At 44.2% G+C, this 17,312-nt stretch overlaps 1 protein-coding gene across 4 annotated transcripts; it reads right to left on the minus strand.

Moving 5' to 3' along the window:
* Window positions 1–4,945: 4,945 nt before the first annotated feature.
* Window positions 4,946–15,515, minus strand: mdm4 (MDM4 regulator of p53). 4 transcript variants are annotated; one of them, XM_083661886.1, is made up of 12 exons: window positions 15,415–15,515; window positions 15,044–15,131; window positions 14,859–14,933; window positions 14,312–14,445; window positions 14,142–14,191; window positions 13,904–13,939; window positions 13,570–13,634; window positions 11,638–11,737; window positions 10,247–10,407; window positions 9,241–9,426; window positions 8,529–8,597; window positions 4,946–8,433 (listed from the first exon to the last, which is right to left on the minus strand). In XM_083661886.1, exons 2-12 carry the CDS (start codon window positions 15,113–15,115, stop codon window positions 7,867–7,869), a joined length of 1,515 nt encoding a protein of 504 aa, XP_083518012.1. In that variant the 5' UTR covers window positions 15,116–15,131; window positions 15,415–15,515; the 3' UTR covers window positions 4,946–7,866. The 4 variants fall into 4 exon arrangements, with proteins under 4 accessions (XP_083518012.1, XP_083518011.1, XP_083518014.1 ...); XM_083661885.1 differs by having other exon boundaries at window positions 9,241–9,441; XM_083661888.1 differs by lacking the exon at window positions 13,904–13,939.
* Window positions 15,516–17,312: the final 1,797 nt, after the last annotated feature.

Below are 17,312 nucleotides of genomic sequence, written 5' to 3' on the forward strand. Positions count from 1 at the left end.
CACCCAGGACCAGCGCGACCATCAAATATTCATGGGGGGAAAAAATGCTCGCCGCAAGTATTGGAGCAATGTTGGGCAGAGATCTCGCCTCACATCCTAAGTATTTTCCCCCGTAGGAAGTATTGCATACGCCATACGGGTTAACGGGGGAATGTGTTCAAAGTTATTCTGGGGGTGTTGGGATGGATGCACTGTCGCCATGGAAACATGCGGATCCCCTACCACTCCCTTGGCCATGCCATTCTGGAGGTGCCAAGCTGCGGGTGCCATGTCACCAGAGTGTTATGCCACTCTCCTGCTACAGCGTGTTCTGCTGCCAAGACCACAAACAATGCAGCGCTTCATTCTTGAATTAGATGCAGGGGTCAAGGAGGCGACATTTTGGTATGGCTATTACACGCAAGAACACTGTGGGGCAAATCACCTCGCTACCTCCTTCCTCTTCTGCAGAATATCTTTGCTTTTTTGTTCCACAGATACCAGACATGCTTTTGCACTATGCTTCTTTCCCTACAGCCATTCAGTCATTTGATTTTGTGCTCATGTTGACACACACACACGTTACAAAGTGTCCAAAATGTGATGTTTGTTCTTTGACATTTTTGATCTGTACTAGGGGAATACTCGGCTCTGGAGCTCTCCACGGTGCTGAACCTGTGTTGACTCATTTTGGTCACCAATTAACCATTTTTGCCCATTTAGACGGCAATAATGACCTACCGGTAATTCAGAAATCCGACTCTGTTAGGTCACCTGCAGGGGTGCTCTTTACACTTCCTGAAAGATTCAGCGCTGAACACAATTCTGCTCACTCACTCACTCACTCACTCACACACACACACACACACACACACACACACACACACACACACACACACACACACACACACACACACTTACAGACGCTTAGCATTCTTATTATAGGATTCACACCCTTTAAAGATATGTAAAGCACTTTGTGACAGAACTGATGACCTGATGCAACATATTTGTGTGTATATCCCTTTAAGACCTGGAGCAAGGTCTGCATATGATTTTCTCTTTTGTTTTGTTTGAACAGTATTTCATTTTTCATTTTTGTTTTGTGTATTGATTTTTTAAAAGAGCATTAGGCAAAGGCAATATTTTCAGTTCAGTAACACTTCATTGGGATAGTCCGCCAGAGAGTCTACACTCTACAGAGTATTAGCTGACAATAATGAACATATCTATATTACACTAGGTGTGTGGGACTGAACGTGAAGCAAACGGAATCTGTTTGTTCAATCTCAACTAATAAGGTACTGTCCGGTACGTGGGGTGGGGTAAAAATTTTTTTTTTTTTTTTTTCTCTCTGCCCTCCCCCTGCACATGTAAAAAACAAAATGATCTGTCCTCCCCCTCAGTCTTTTATAATTTTATACACAACTTTGTTTGTTTGAAATAAAACAGCAATATTAACTTTTTATCACCCGACCATCATATCTGGTGAGATATTGAGAGCCTGATTGAAATTGTAGTGGGCATGGATCAGAGGCAGTGGGCATGGTTTAGAGGAATCAGCAGCAAGATGAGAAACTGATAAGGAGATCCAAAATGGAGCCAAAACCATCAGAGTCAAAACAGCTGACAGAAGCTCACAGATGGAACAGAGCTTTTCTCGTTATGCCCTCTGAACAATGGCCTGTTCACCACACACACCCATGATCCACTCCCTGACTTGAGGAAACCTGTTTGGTGGCGATCAATCAGCATCCAGATCTACTGGATCCCAGCCAATTTAGTACCTGGAAAGATCTGGTCCAGCCAGGTAACATATCAAAGACTGCAGGATACTTTCCTGAAGATGTTCAGGCTCTTAAGTCTGGTAAAGAACGTCCTAATTGTGAAGTGCAACTTTCTTTTACAAATCACACACTCATATTCCTCTCTTATCTCCTTCATATGAGACCTACTTCAACAGTCACAGATCAAGGTTTAAAGCTACAATATGAAAAAAAAAATACAAGAGGAAGTGGGCTATAGCTCACTCAGATAAACATGTGGATGTTGGGTGAAGGTTGAAGGTTGTTGGTTCAATCCCTGCCTCAGGCAATGGCTTAAGAAGTGCTCACATTATAAGCTGCAGCAGTGATCCTTCTTTATCATCACCAGTAGTTTGAACACTGATAGAAATAAGCTGCTGAAGGAGGCTAGTCAGTCCCTGACTCTAGCTCAGCTCACTGGTTCAAATCCCACCTGTCTCACTCTTTATGCTCTGTGTTATTGTCAGTGTGAACACAGTGTGTAGAAATCAGAAGCTGAACTCCCAAACAGCTCACATAGCTCAGCAGGACAAGTGGCTGTGTTGCTGTCTTTACCTGACAGGTAGACTCTTGGTTCGACTCCCGATGGAGGAGACACATTACAGCACTGCCCTGTCTTTAACATCACCAGGTGACACTGTGGACAGACTGCAAAGAGATCGAGAGCAGACATGTTTGAGAGCTGTTATGCTCTACACCTGGCGAGAACCTAAGCTGGGTTTTCTCAGGGCTTTTCACTGGGGGGGGGGGAAATTCTGTGACCAAAATCATCACAAATCTCACAATGTGGGACCAAAAATGTGACCAAATCACAGACAGACAGATGCTACTTTGGCAATTTTATGTAATAATAAAGATTGTTGTGGAGGAATCTTACAAATTGCACCTTGAAGGTATGCAAACACATGGAAAGATGGCCGTGGATTCTGTTACCATTAGCCTACATAAAACAATGTAAGGTAAATCAAGGTCCTGGAATCAGAAAAAGGAAGGGCGCCACGGTTGAGAGTTTCTATATATGGCCGAAGCTGACCAATCAGCAGCAGGTGCTTGCAATTGCACCCAGGTGGTGCTAATTAAGTGTCTTAAAGTGGTCATCAACGACAGCTGCTGGATCAGGTAATCTCATCATGAATGGAAATCCTGAGCGAGAGAAGTCACCCTCAGCAAACCTGGGTTACATTGTAACCATCCGTTTATCTCTATGCAATCTAAATCCCATAGAGCTAGGCACAGTGCTTATCTCTATACCATCTACGTGTTATTCTATAAGGTCTGGCCCACTGACTTAAAGATGGATGCAGTCTGATTATTTAAACAATCTTTGGGCAACAGTTGTACCAAAAGTTTGTGGCTTTGTGTTGTTATTGTTGTGGAGGAATCTTACAAATTGGACCTTGATGGTATGCAAACACATGGAAAAATGGCCATGGATGGTCTTACATTAGTCTACATAAAACAATGTAAGATAAATCAAGGTCCAAATGATTGCAGTAGCTTTGAATTTAGAAACTGAGAATCATGCTTATTGAGATTGTTTTAGACTAGGGTTCCAGCCCCAAGCGCGGCCTCGCCCGCAGCTCGGCTGCCGCGTGGCCCCGCCGCTCTATAGACCCTTCTCACAGGGGTCATTTTGTGTTGAAAAGGCAGGGTAAACACACAGGTGCAAGCAAACCACTAATCAGGGTTTCCAACTTCCATGATTGGAATTTGTATTTGGCTTGCACCTGTGTTTATTCTGCCTTTTCGACACAAAATGGCGCCCGTGAAATGGGGCTGTTGGCATGCGCAGCACACAATTGGTCAACTTCGCATCACCGATGACATCACTCACTGTCTGATGACATCACAATTGCTCGAGTTTTTGTTGAGTGTCTAAAAGCCCTTCTTCGCCTAACCAGACCAGACGTCCCCGTTTTTGGTGACCTGTCCCCGGCTGGAGCTGTCCCCGAAAATGTCCCCGATTTTCTACTTGCGTCATTCTTAAATCTAGAGTGAAGTTACTTACAGGGTATGAAACTGTAAGACCGACAGCATCCATTGGGACCAACAATGCCATGCTACCTTGTCAGGAAGGGGGCTAAATAATACATTTGGAAAAACCGGCATGGTCAATTTAGCTCGAGCTCAGCTCACTGGTTCCCCACCGTGTCTAGAAATCAGAAGCTAACCTCCCAACAGCTCATAGCTCAGCAAACCTAAACTGACACAAATTAGACCACATTTGATAAAACTTTGCCCCGGGGTCCCTCATCTGATAAGATTTTTGCTTTTAGACATTTTATTAGAGAAAGTGTATGAAACCCCATGACCAAAATAGCCATACATTCTGCCACTGTGTTACTTATGGATGGTATTATAGTCCAAATTAAGTTGTTCCCCTTTTTCCAGACCCCACTTTGAGAACCACTGTGTTAAGGTAATCATAGTCTATGGAAATATGACTAAGTAGTCATATACTGTGTCTTTCTTATCCTTTAAGTCTAGAGGGGCTTTAGTGGATCGTTGGGCAGGAGAGTTTCATAGGGGACTTCCCACTGGGAATATCCCCTCATGACTAAGCAGCATTTACAGAACACCCTCGGGTAGAATACGGTAATTATAGTTTCACACATAAGTTGGATAGCGCCGCTGTTACAGCAACATAGAAGGTATGGTGCCTGCCCCACTTCTCATCAAGAGGACAGAAATAAAGCAGACACAACGAAGCAAAGGAAGAGTGAGTAAGCAGAGGAGAGAGAGACACAGGTGCTGCACGCAGCCCTGTCATGAAGGAGAGGACACATGACAGCTGGCCTGTCATACAAAGACTTATTCTTCAGCCAATACACACACACAGAGTGGGTAGTGTACATCATGTCCGTTTGGTGTGTAAGTGAAACGATAACAATTAACTGAATCAACTCTTTATTGCTTTACAAATAAAAAGAAAAGTTAATGCGGCACATCAGAGCATTATTACAAGATTGTTTGCAAGACAGTTGTGTTTTGAGGCAATGCTCCATGACAAGTAGGGTGGGGACTATTGGCTGTCCACCATATTTGTAGTCTTAATCTTAAATTTGCAACACTTAGGCGGTGTGCCTTTGTTTATCTGAACCAGTAATACTAGCATATTACACATTATACCAATGTTATTACGGACGTTAGAGATCTGCATCTAATGGAAGTGAAGTGAGTAGGTTTCTCAAGTCGTAGAATGATGGAAGCAAATATAATAGACTACATTAATCTTTTACATAGCTTTTTTTTTTTTTAGCATTTACATATTAGCTAATATAGCTCTCACACCAGCACAGTGCTGGTTTTAGTCACGCTATAGGAGGCATGCTCTATGTATGTACATTACATGTATTACTATGGTATTTGTACAGCTTCAGTGGGCACCAGATACAATACTGAGACTTCTCCCCACCTGCTGGTAGAAAGATTAAGCGCACGTAAAGAGCTGATAACAGAACAACAATGCTATTCCCTCTATTATGGCATGCTAAGCAGAGGCAAGGTTTAAGAGCCTAATGTCACTGGACAGCCTACCTGTGAGAATGGAAGAACGTGTTTGTAGACAGCTCACGCGTTCTCACTGAAAGGAAATAGTTAGTAGGTCAGACAACAGCCCAGCAAGGGAACATACCAGCAACTCATAAGTCAATTAACAGAAACACCAGGGAAAAAAAGTATGTCCATAAAACAATACAAATCAAAATTCTAAATCATCACATGGCAGTGTAACGCTTCGACCTAACCCTCCACTCCCAAGAAGTACTCCAGTCACTTTCCTGTCCACATCACTGAGGAACCATCGGGTCAACTCAGGCCCGTTCGCTGAAGAACTCCTCGATAGCTTTCAGAATACAATTTTGTTGTAAATCACACATTAAGAATCTGTTCAATGTAACAAGTGCAGTCATCTCGCCATTGGCTCGACCTTTTTCCGGTTCAATGAAAGATGAACATCTGAACAACTACAACAATCATAAATAAATTAAATACAAAATATATAGAATTTGTTAATTCATCTTCACTTCGGGGGGGAAAGGAGGTCATCAATAATACCCTTTATCTTAAGAGAATTTTTAAACACTAATAATTAAAAGAGATAACTTACTGCAGGAAAAAAATCTTAGCAGCAGCTCGGCAATTGTAAATAATGATTATACACACCACCATCAAAACACCTCCCGGAAGAGAAAATGACAGTAAATACTTCAGCACTTTGTCAAGCAGGTTCATGTTAATCCTAAGTCTTTTAACACTATGTTGAGAGGAACAGGACATAATTAACACACTTGTATTGTACGGTACATTCACTGATCAAGAGAACGTATAAGCTATGGAGGCTGCTTTTAGGGAATGATAGCTGTTCACAACCAAAGGATGAAGATGGTTCTGAAGTCCAGGCATTTTACCACAACATGTGGGTTAACCTCTCACTAATTGCAACAAAAGCAAACTCAATGGATTTTGTGTCCTCAATATGTTCTAAATGAGAGAGAAAAAAGTATTAATCCTATGAGGGGAAAGTTTTGGAAAATTACCTAAATTATGATCCTACCAAAACAGACACTACAGGTGAAGAGGGTAAAAATGTTAATAGACATCACCATGAAACTTCCCCCGTTGATTACATACACATATAGACAATTATTTTTGTATTACAAGTTTTCTGAAATTGTATGTTCAATTGTGCAAATGAGACAAACATATGCACTCATTTGCATACAGAAATGTGAACATTGGATAAAGTGAGGTTAAATAAATACTGTCAAATCAGGGTATGAATGATCTATGAACAAACCTCCTCACAACCTTTGGCTCCAATACGTCAACAAAATGAAAGAAGAATTTTGAACCTGGCTTTATCCGAAGTTCAGATTTCTGTTCTGGAAAAGTATGCAAATTAGTGCATATTTATGCCTCGTTTGCACAATTAAACGTACAATTTCAGAAAACTTGTAATTCAAAAAATTATTTGTAATGTATATAATGAACTGGGGAGGTTTCAGTGATAGCGATTATTATTATTATTTTACCTTATTCACCTGTAGTGTGTTTTGGTAGGACCATATTTAGGTCATTCGCAAAATGTTCCTCTCATAGGATTCCTCAAGACTCACTCTCTCATTTAGAACATACTGAGGACACAAAATCCATTGAGTTTGGTTTTGTTGCAATTAGTGAGAGGTTGACCCACATTATTACGGCACAAGGTACTCTCTCTACTCTGTCTTCACAATTGGAAGCAAACAGCCTCAAAACATATGATTGACAAAAGGTAAAAAAAAAGGGGGGGGGCTGATAAGACTTAAAGAAAAATGTTTAGCGAGTTTTCTACACATTTTCTATACTGTGTGGGGCTATTGCCACAAAGCATCAGGCAAAAGTAATCAAACTAATGTTTCTTATATGGCACCATTCAACATCTGGAAACAAATTTAAAACATAGCACCGGTGAAAATCCACTTAGCGTGAATGAAAAAAGAAGAAGACGACAAGCCTTCAAACAAAACAAAAACACACGATAGCGTCCCCCAAATGTCCACTCCTGTGGCTCTCCGATAAATAAATAAATACTTCTGCCTTTCTACCTCTCTTTTATGAAATGCGGCACTAAAAACAAACATTTGGTTTGGTCAAACACTAGATGTCCGAGGTTGCGTCTAACGATACTTCAGAGGCAGCGTGCTGCAAAATAAACCATGCAACCAAGAACAAGCTCAAACAACTGCTACAGTATGTGTGTTGTGTGTTAAACTTTAGGGCGATGAGGCCAGAGACATACTAGCTATTGGCGATGCATTCGCACGCCTATCCTGCCTCCGCTTGGAACGTCGGTCGTGCGCATCCAAATTAGCGCTATGCGCCAAACAAGACGCAGGATACGCGAGGCAGCCGTCATGCGCACGCAAATGCGTAGTTAAAAGCAAGTATAGCTCCGCCCTAAGGTGCAGGTTGTGTGTGTGTGTCTACCAGCAGAGGTTGTGTATACCAGAGTGCATGCAGCTATTATAATACATAGTTGAGTAAATGGTGAATGTGTGTTTTTAGAGGATGAATCAGTCTAGCAGGTGAATGTGTGTTTTTAGAGGATGAATATCTTAATAACTCTTTGAATGATTTTTCCACATCCAGGACAAGGAGCCTGGAACTTATGCAGCCTCCTGGCACAGCGGAAGCACGTGAGCAGGTGAGCCGTACGTCCGTGTATTATATTTCCGTTACGTGGCCGCACTCGACACAGCTTGCAGGGCTCCATCAAGGCCTCGGGCCTGACCTCCACCTCCATCCCCAGGCTCTCCTGACTCTCCCCCCCTGAGAGCTGCTCCTCCTTGGGCGGAGCAGAGGGCCGAGGCGCCTTGCCCTTCCCCAGGACCATAGTGGGCAGCGGGCGGTCGGGTGTGGAGTGGGAGGGCAGGATGACGGGGTCGGACACCGTCCGGCTGCAGTCCGGGACGTCGACGCCCGTGTCGCTGTCGTCTTCGTCGTCGTGGGCGGAGAGAGAGCTGCATGCCGGGATGTCGGGGACGGAGAGGGAATGGGCGAGTCGGGGGACATCTTTGTACCAGTTCTTACGGAGGGCCCAGCAGCGAACGCAGTACCTCTGGAGAGGGGTGTTGTACTTCCTGCACTCTGTGCACTGCCACGCATCCTGAGGGGAAACACAAAGTCACAAGTCGACATCTTGGAAGGTTTCAGCAGTAGACACAACTTGAGACGATGACAAAATGGAGGGATGACACAGACCTGCGTGGAGATTTCTGTATCGGTGTCGTCACTCAGACACTGGGAATCTTCATCTGGCTCCTCCTGCATCTGCAAAAATAGAAAAGACATTCTGATCAGACTAAATTATTACCCTCAGTCTTCATGGAATACAACATTTACTTCCCTTACAGAAAAATGATTTATTTGTAGAGCTGCAACAATTAGTTGATTAATCGACTAAGTAAGGTAAGGCAGAGGATGGCCAAACCCCGTATTTATTAGTCCATCGACAGAAAATTAATCGACAACTATTTTTTATAATCGATTAATCATTTACTCATTTTTAAGAAGAAAAAAAATACTAAAATGATCTCGTTCCAGCTTCTTAAATGTGAATATTTTTTCTGTTTCTTTAGTCTTCTATGACAGTAAACTGATTATCTTTGGGTTTTGGACTGTTGGTCAAGACAAAAGAAGACATTTGAGGATGTGTCATATTGGCCTTTGGGAAAAAGTGATTGAAATTTATTGAAATTTTTCACCATTTTGTGAGATTTTATAGACCAAAGAATGAGAAAATAATAGACAGAGTAATCAATAAAATAAAAAAAAATCATTAGTTGCAGGTCTAGTTATTTGGTAGACACAAATCTGTGAAAGTGATCAAGAATGATGAGATGAAAACGGCAGAAGACTAAACAATTTAAAATCAACGTACCCATACTGGGACTAATCAGGCACACAGTCCTACCTCTTTGTCTGCCTTCTCTTCTTTCCCTCCTCCCTCCTCCTCGTCTGGTGGAGCCTCTCCTTCCCCTGCGCTCCCATCGTCCTCCAGGGCAGCCTCCTTCATCTCCACGCTGACCTGCTCGCTCTCGCCCTCCGTCAGGAACCACAGGTCGTCTGTGGTGTCCGACACGATGGCGGTGTCCTCCTCCTGTGCAGGAGACAGCTGACACCTCAGTCAGATCGCCACCGTTTCACTCTTATTCCCTTCTTATGCCCTCCATCAAGCAAGCAAGCAAGCATTTCTATCCACCTTATTTTTGAATGCCCCACTGTAAAAAATAATTGTGCGTACAAGGTCCGGTTTAACGTGACTCATTGTTGCAGCTTGCCATATCCTAATGTATTCTACTTGATTTGAAAAGATGGCCACCTACACTCAGTATCTTGTACCCTGGCTGAATTGAACATAACTTGGTCAATAAGTATGTAACATACAAAATAAAACAACCCGTAATATCTTAATTTTATGTAGAATGCAGAGGACATGTAACTGTTTAGTTAAACTTGAATTCCAGGAATATTGTGCTCTTAAGATGACGTTAGTGGCTCGAGTCTGTTTCGTCCTGAAACCCACATAGGTTGCGCCAGGCGTAACCTATGTGCGATTCGAAATAACGCATCCGAGATAGAAAACGTTATGAATATAGCCACGTTATAAACAACAAACTAACGCTGGTGATCCGTATGGAAACAGTGTTACTCGAAATGGTTAATATTAGCCACAGCAGGCGATTACCCATGAATGCACTGCGCTCTTAAAGGGATATTTATCGACGAGATTTCTGCCAAGCTGGACCTGATTAGTGATTTGCTCCGTTCGCCCAGACGGGTGTCAAGCTGTCAGCAACAAGGCTGGGAGGATCACACTGGAAGAAGCACCCATCATGCAGATCAGGCAAAAATGGCCGCCAAAAATAAGGTGGATACGTTTTATTTAGGCCACAGCCCCGAACCCTGTGGCTGCTTACTTGGTTTGTGTGGATGTCGGTGGAGCCGTTGCTCCTGCGGCTGTAGTTGCTACGGAGGTTGCCCAGAAACCACCAGGGCAGGCCAGAGAGGTCCCACTCATCCAGAGTCACGTCCAGCTTGGGCCGTTTGCAGGCTGACCGCGGCAGGCCTTCAAGGGAGTCTGGAGAGGTTACATTCAACATTAGGAAACGGAAAATACTTGGGTGTCCGGGTAGTGTAGCAGTAGATTCCCTGCCTACCAACACGAGGGTCGCAGGTTCGCGCCCCCGTGTTGCCTCCGGCTTGGGCGAGCGTTCATACTGGCACGATTGGCTGTGTCTGCGGGTGGGAAGCCGGATTAAGGGTATGTGTTCTGGTCGCTGCACTAGCGCCTCCTCTGGTTGGTCGGGGGGGCCTGTTCGGGGCGGAAGGGAACTGGTGGGAATAGCGTGATCCTCCCACCTGCTACGTCCTGCCGCTGAAGCTCCCCTCTGTCAGGTGAAAAGAAGCGGCTGGCAACTGCACATGTGTCAGAGGAAGCATGGTGCTAGTCTACGGCTCTCCCCAAATCGGCAGAGGGTGGAGCAGCGACCAGGGCAGCAGGGGGAAATTGGCCAAGTACAATTGGGGAGAAAATGGGGGGGGGGGTCAGAAAAAATTTACTGGCCCTCAGTTTGGACTGGCTGAGTCACATTCTAAACCATTGTAAAATACCTGAAAAACACATACCTGTGACCAAACGGATACAAATTTAAAATATGAATGTATTAACTTAAAATCACCACTGGCTGACACATTGGTGTAAGCCAATGTGTCTGGCTTACACCAGTGGAGTGGCACTCATACCAGTACTAGAACTATATTACTTGGCATAAAAATTACATTATTTCAATATCTCTAATACCAGTACTAGAACGACATCACTGATTCAAAATAAATTTTGCACATTACAATAGTGTGTTACCAATTTATGAAGTACAACGCTATGAGAATCTGTGCTTTACATGGATTTTAGAACAGTTAAGAAGGTTTTGTGCTGCTATGAGTTGTGTAATAACGCCAGTGTAAGACACGCCCTCTGGGGGCTTGTCACTGAATCAAAGTTCAGCTGAACGCTGTTGTCTTCACCATCAGCAGACATCAACAGGATACAGGTTAAGAGGAAATAATGTGGCCCAAGCGGGCTGACCACAGTTCTTGCGGTCTTATATTACCCTACACGCAGTTACTTTTATGGTGAGGTACACGTATGATGGCAGTCTGTTGGCTACGCCGGCGCCACAGACGCCTACGGCGTAGCTACGGCACCACAGACACCTACGGCGTAGCTACGGCACCACAGACACCTACGGCGTAGCCATGGCAACACTTCCAACGCAGAACCATAAATCAGTGTTAACCGTTTGTTTACCTTCATCTGGCTCCCGGGGTCGTCTCTGGGAGGGGGTCTGCAGGAGGAGGGGCCTATCACTGCCAACCTCCAGACCTGCTTTGGACACACCTCCGTACACCTATAGGGGGGGCGCAAGAGTGGAGTAGAGACAATTAGAACACAAGAGCAAGAACCGGCCATTTGGAAGACTCACAGCTCCTTCTCAAGGTGGCCTCTGGGGGCAGCGTGGTAAAGGGGTTGAGGGTTTGGGCAATAGGGGGAAGGAAGGTGGGGTAAGGTCAAAACAATGTAGGAGATGGACTGGGGCGTTTTTGTTTTTGTAATCAATTGTTTTGATTTGATATCAATCATAATAAAGCATAGAGCGTTTGTAAGGAAAGAGACAAAGAGAAGACAGGAGGGAGACGCACGGTGTGAACACAGAGATGAAACCCATGTGGAAAGGTTGGAATACTCCAGTGGTTCTAATGTTATGTATTATGGAAACTAAGTCATGTATCATAAGTTGGAATTGAAATGCTCTGTGAGAAAGTAAATGGGAGGAGGAAGGCAAAACAATATGTACAGGGTATATAGCATTCAAAACATCAGGTGCAAGCAAGACACTAACGAGGGTTTCCAACTTCCACGATTGGAAGTTGGAAACCCTCAGTGTTTTGCTTGCACCTGTGTTTTACCCTGCCTTTTTGACACAAAATGTGAAAAGGGTCTATACTTTGTAAACCTTTTTACATGGGAAGGAAAGCAGACAGAAACACTCTAAGAGGACATTTGGCATTGACTATTGAGTTATCACTGCCGTTAGTCATTAGTATACTTGAAAAACATATTCCAATTTGATCTCCGAATTGATCAGAAATTTGACAGCACCCTAGATTGGCTTTAAAAAAACATGCAACACTTTGGTACAGTATTTAACCCTTTGGATTCACAAAGTGAAGACAAGTCAAACTCTGCTGTAGCTCAAGTAACGTTGAGGCATACAGTAGGGGTATATTAGGGGGGGCATAGGTGCTTTGGGGGTGGGTGTCAGAGGGGGGTGGGCAGATGGGTGTAGGATCACTGGGGGTGGGTGAAGTGGGGAAAGGATATTTAAGGTTTAGGGGTGGTCATTGAGCCTGTGACTGGATCAGGAGCTGCGATCCCCCAGTTCGGAGCAGAGAAGCGAACTCTGAGACAGACAGAGACATTGACTCTGCCCCCCATCCACCGGGTGGAGCTGGCGGGTCACACAAGAGTGTTAGGAACACCACCAGACCAGACCGAAGATGGGGTTGTACAGAGACGGTGCCACTCTGTACAGATGCACACCAACGGAGACAGCAGCTCAGCCCTTCACCTCCTCACACACAAGCCGACAGGAGCTCACTATATATACTCTAGAACAGTGGCTTCCAAACTGGGGTACGCATACCCCTAGGGGTACGTGGAGGCACTACAGGGGGTACTTGAGAGACAGGGGGAAATGGAAAAATGTAGGAATCATAAAAAAAAAAACATTAAAATAAATCTGCTCACAAGGCACTAATTGCAACTCCTACACTCCAATTCTTAATTTGTAATGTTAGATTCTTCAAAAGGTGGATTATCATTCATTCAATATATGCCATATTTTTCTCTTGCAGTTTTATAAGGAAAATGTTGTAGACGGGTAAAGGGGGTACCTGGATTCAGAAATCAGGGGAAGGAGGTACTAAGCCAAAAAAAGTTTGAGAACCACTGCTCTAGAGGAACTCTTGGTGTGTTAAACCAAGACTGGTTTCAATCCAGCACTGTCTATGTAAAGTGCATATTCCACTTAGTTATGCCAGGAAGCACGAGTGAAGCAGCTTCACACACTGAACGTGCTGGGCCCTGTTGTCCCTGCGTATTGGTCGAGGGTTGTGGTGTGGTGAGGTGACAAAAGGCTTGGGGTCTCTGTTTCTCCTGAGCACCATGTTTCAGTTTTACCTGACCGCGATCCTCCACTCCGCCATCTACACACTCACGGCCCACAGACAGAGTCTCTGCAGCGTCTGCGTTTCAAATGAGACACAGTAACAGACAAAGGACACCCCCACCCTTTAATTATAGCACACTACGTCTTTTAATACACTCTCACTAATGTAGGCCGAGCTGGAAAAGTGGTGCAGTTCTCGTCCTAGCCAGAATCCCCCCCCCTCTCTCTCTCTCTCTAAGACATGCACACACTGTCACAAGCATACATAATGCATCCAAATAGAAAGCAGGGTGTGTTTGTTTTTTAGAAGAAATATGACTTGTTAAATAAGATAATCGATATTACCAGAGATCTTCAATTCAAAACATACGGTAGATGCAACTGAATGAAGCATCATTCAATTCATCAAAGGGAAGAGAAAAAAGGGACAAGAATGAATCTCAGATAATCACAATCACACCATGTACAAACTAGCCAAAGTACAGACATGTACATATTGCATGTTATCTGTCTATAGCCCCATGACACAAATATTCAACAGAAGGTTCAATGCATGTCAACATTAAATGAAGGCATCACTTACCAGCAGAACCAAGCACAACCAAGTACTTCTTGAGCATTTCGTAGACTGGACTATTAAAAAAACAAACAAGAAAACATGAATTCAGACTTTGATCTGATATTTTAGATGTGTACTCACTCAGCATTAGTATGAGAGTGATGAACAGCAGCTCTATCTGTGTGTGCTTGTACCTGGGGTTTTTGACAGAGAAGCTCTCCACTTCCAGCAGTTCTCCCAGCGGGTCATCCTGACAGTGGACGATGTGCTGCCTCTGTTTGTCATATAGTTGCCTCCCCATGATGTACTGGCCCAAGTAGTGCATCACCTAAACAACACAGCTGAGCTTAGATGTTGGCAGGCACCTACACATGTTTAACTACAGGAAGCAACATCATTTAGGAGAGTCTGGGATGGGCAGTTTAACAAGCTGGCTTTGATCCTCCTTCCAGAGAACGTGTTGAAAGCCAGACCAGGGGCCTTTTTCACAGCAGCCCATTTGGTGTCGAAAAGGCAGGATAAACACAGGTGCAAGCAAAACTGTAATTAGGCTTTCCAACTTCCAATCATGGAAGCAAAACAGTAATGAGGCTTTCCAACTTCCAATCATGGAAGTTGGAAAGCCTAATTACCGTTTTACTTGCACCTGTGTTTATCCTGCCTTTTCGACACCAAATGGCCGCTGTGAAAATGGCCTATTCCACCATCAAAACAGTAGTTGACCTAGGCTGACAAAATCACCTCTTTGAGCGTGAAGACATCTTCCTGGGCTCCGGCAACACGCAGAATCTGCAGGAGAGGTGCTCTGGGTTGCACCTGAAAATGACACAAACCTGATGCTATTGCTCTGCAGCATTATGTGAATTATGATAATATAGTACTACTACAGACAACAGTTGTCATATTTGTGTTATCGCTCGTCTTACCTGACTTCCCTCTCCTGGTAGCGTCCTGCATGATGAGCTTGATATGAGTGGCTGGGTTGATAGGGAGCTCATAGTAAACGAGCGAAATCTGAAATCCAGGCGCATATAAATGAGACGTTGATCTCCGCGATCGTCAAGCAATATCTGAATGAGCAGCCAATGTCATGTTAAATTGCTGCTGGCCTGATTTCTTTGAAGCCCACATGTCAAACGAGCTGCCAGACAGGTGTCAAACTTGGCTACCGTTAATACGAGCAAGCGTGTTGATTTAGCTAGCTAGCTAACGTAACGAAATAAAGGCAAGCTAACGCTAGCTAGCTAACTTGGCAAAGCTAACGCGAGAACGATATGTGCGTTGAAAATGAACTCACCTTCGCGAATTAGCATCACTTCAAAGCTGCTACATTGTTCCACGCGTAGTGTAACGTTAGCCCTAGCAGCTACACGATAACTCAATACACAAACAATAAAAAGGGGCTTCTCAAAGCTAGCTAGCTAACATTTAGGCAGCTAGCTGGCCTAGAAGATTCAAACCATTAACGCTGACGATGGTTGCACAACTTCCGGATTCACATCCATGTGGCTGTCGCGCCCCCTACTGCTGGATAGAGAGATCAGATTCTTCTTCTTTTTTTCTTCTTCTTCTTCGTGTTTATTGGCAGGTGTTTAAGGTGCATACCGCCACCTACTGTAATTTAGTAGTTTTCAAAATTCTGTTATTTACAGTGAAAAAGTAATTGTTCACCCCAAAGTACTCCAATTCACAATCATTGCCCAATGACAATGTCCATACTATTACTCAGAAGCAGTTGCCTGAGTCTGCGCAAATGCGTCCCGCAGTATCTGATCTATCTCTCTGCCATGGATGTATTAAAATAACTGGATGTTCTTTTCTTTTCGTGCCACGCCCACCCATGCATCTGGATTCACTTCTGTTTGTCTTGCTGACGCCAGCTCATCTCAAGATCTCAACCATTCCATCTCAACATGGAGACCCGCGTTAACAAGCGCGGCCACACGGAGCACTTTGTGAAAGGCCAGCACTTGAAGCTGACAGAGTTGAAAGAGAAAGCTCCGGGGAACTACTACCTCTCCAACAAAGACAGCATCCCAAAATACCCCCGACCGGAGTTCCACGTCTCCTGGCTGCAACACGACACGGGCATCAGTGGAATAAATGCCATTGCGATGGACGACTGGAACTTCCGTGTGCCTGAGCGAGAAGAAGAGGGAGAGGAAGAGCACTCGGAGCCGCACCAGGAGCTGATGTGGTGGAGTCTGGCAGCAGTGGATGCAGCAGCGCATGGGGAGATGGAGGCGGCTGAGAAGCGACTCCTGGAGAAAACCTACCCAGAGCGCACAGAGGAGCAGGCCCAGCAGCAGGAGAGCTTCCTGGAGAAGTTTGCCACCTCCCCTGCTTTCAGCAATACCTCCAGGTAGGGATGTTACTGACAAACTACTTTGATCGACTGTGTTTTTTTTCTCCATTGACATTGTTTAACACAAGGACTACCCAAAAAGACAACAGTAAACATTAGTATCAACTAATAAGTTACAATATGTCTACGAGCACAATGGCAGCTAATCGTGCGTTCCTTTATCGCAAAAGAACTGGGATGTAGTCACATCCGTTTTGTTAGCATTCCATTTGCAGAAAAGTTGAGCTGGGAAGTTCACTGTTTGTTCACTGGTCAGATCCACTCGCTAGCCAGGCTAGCCATTGTTAGCAATACCAGTTGATAACAAGGCATTTCGTGTCATTTTGCGCATACAAACAGCAGCCTCATGTCCACACAGATAGAAGTAGGCCGTGCTGTGTGTACAGCTGATTTAATGAGACACAAACAAGACAGAAGCATTTATACGATTATAACTACTGGGTAACGCTTTAGAATACAGCCCGCAAATAAGCATGTAGTTAGAGTATAACAACGGGGTTTAGGGCTGTAGTTATAGTCTAACTACGGGGTTTAAGGAGTGAATTATAAGATCTGTACTTATAGTCTAACTACGGGGTTTAAGGAGTGTAGTTATAGTATAACAACGGGGTTTAAGGAGTGTAGTTATGGTATAACAACGGGGTTTAAGGAGTGTAGTTATAGTCTAACAACAGGGTTTAAGGAGTGTAGTTATCGTGCATTCCTTTATAACTGGGAACTGGTAAGCTTACCGGTTCAAAGTTCATGAGCTGGGACGTGACGTCACTAGAGCTGGTATTTCCCATTCCAAACTCGTAGGAGCCTCAGCAGCCCCGACGTAAAAAATCCAA

The sequence above is a fragment of the Poromitra crassiceps genome (assembly GCF_964638095.1).
Source record: "Poromitra crassiceps genome assembly, chromosome: 27".
Lineage (NCBI taxonomy): Eukaryota > Metazoa > Chordata > Actinopteri > Beryciformes > Melamphaidae > Poromitra > Poromitra crassiceps.

Bases quoted from the DNA above. Each gene is read 5' to 3' on its own strand.
- mdm4 (XM_083661885.1), bottom strand. From the start codon at position 15,115: ATGAGCTCCCTATCAACCCAGCCACTCATATCAAGCTCATCATGCAGG. The intron at 13,635-13,903 runs GTAATATCGATT...TTTGAAACGCAG, and splicing joins TTTTGAATTGAAGATCTCTG to ACGCTGCAGAGACTCTGTCT. The intron at 8,598-9,240 runs GTAGGACTGTGT...CTATTTTTGCAG, and splicing joins AAGAGAAGGCAGACAAAGAG to ATGCAGGAGGAGCCAGATGA.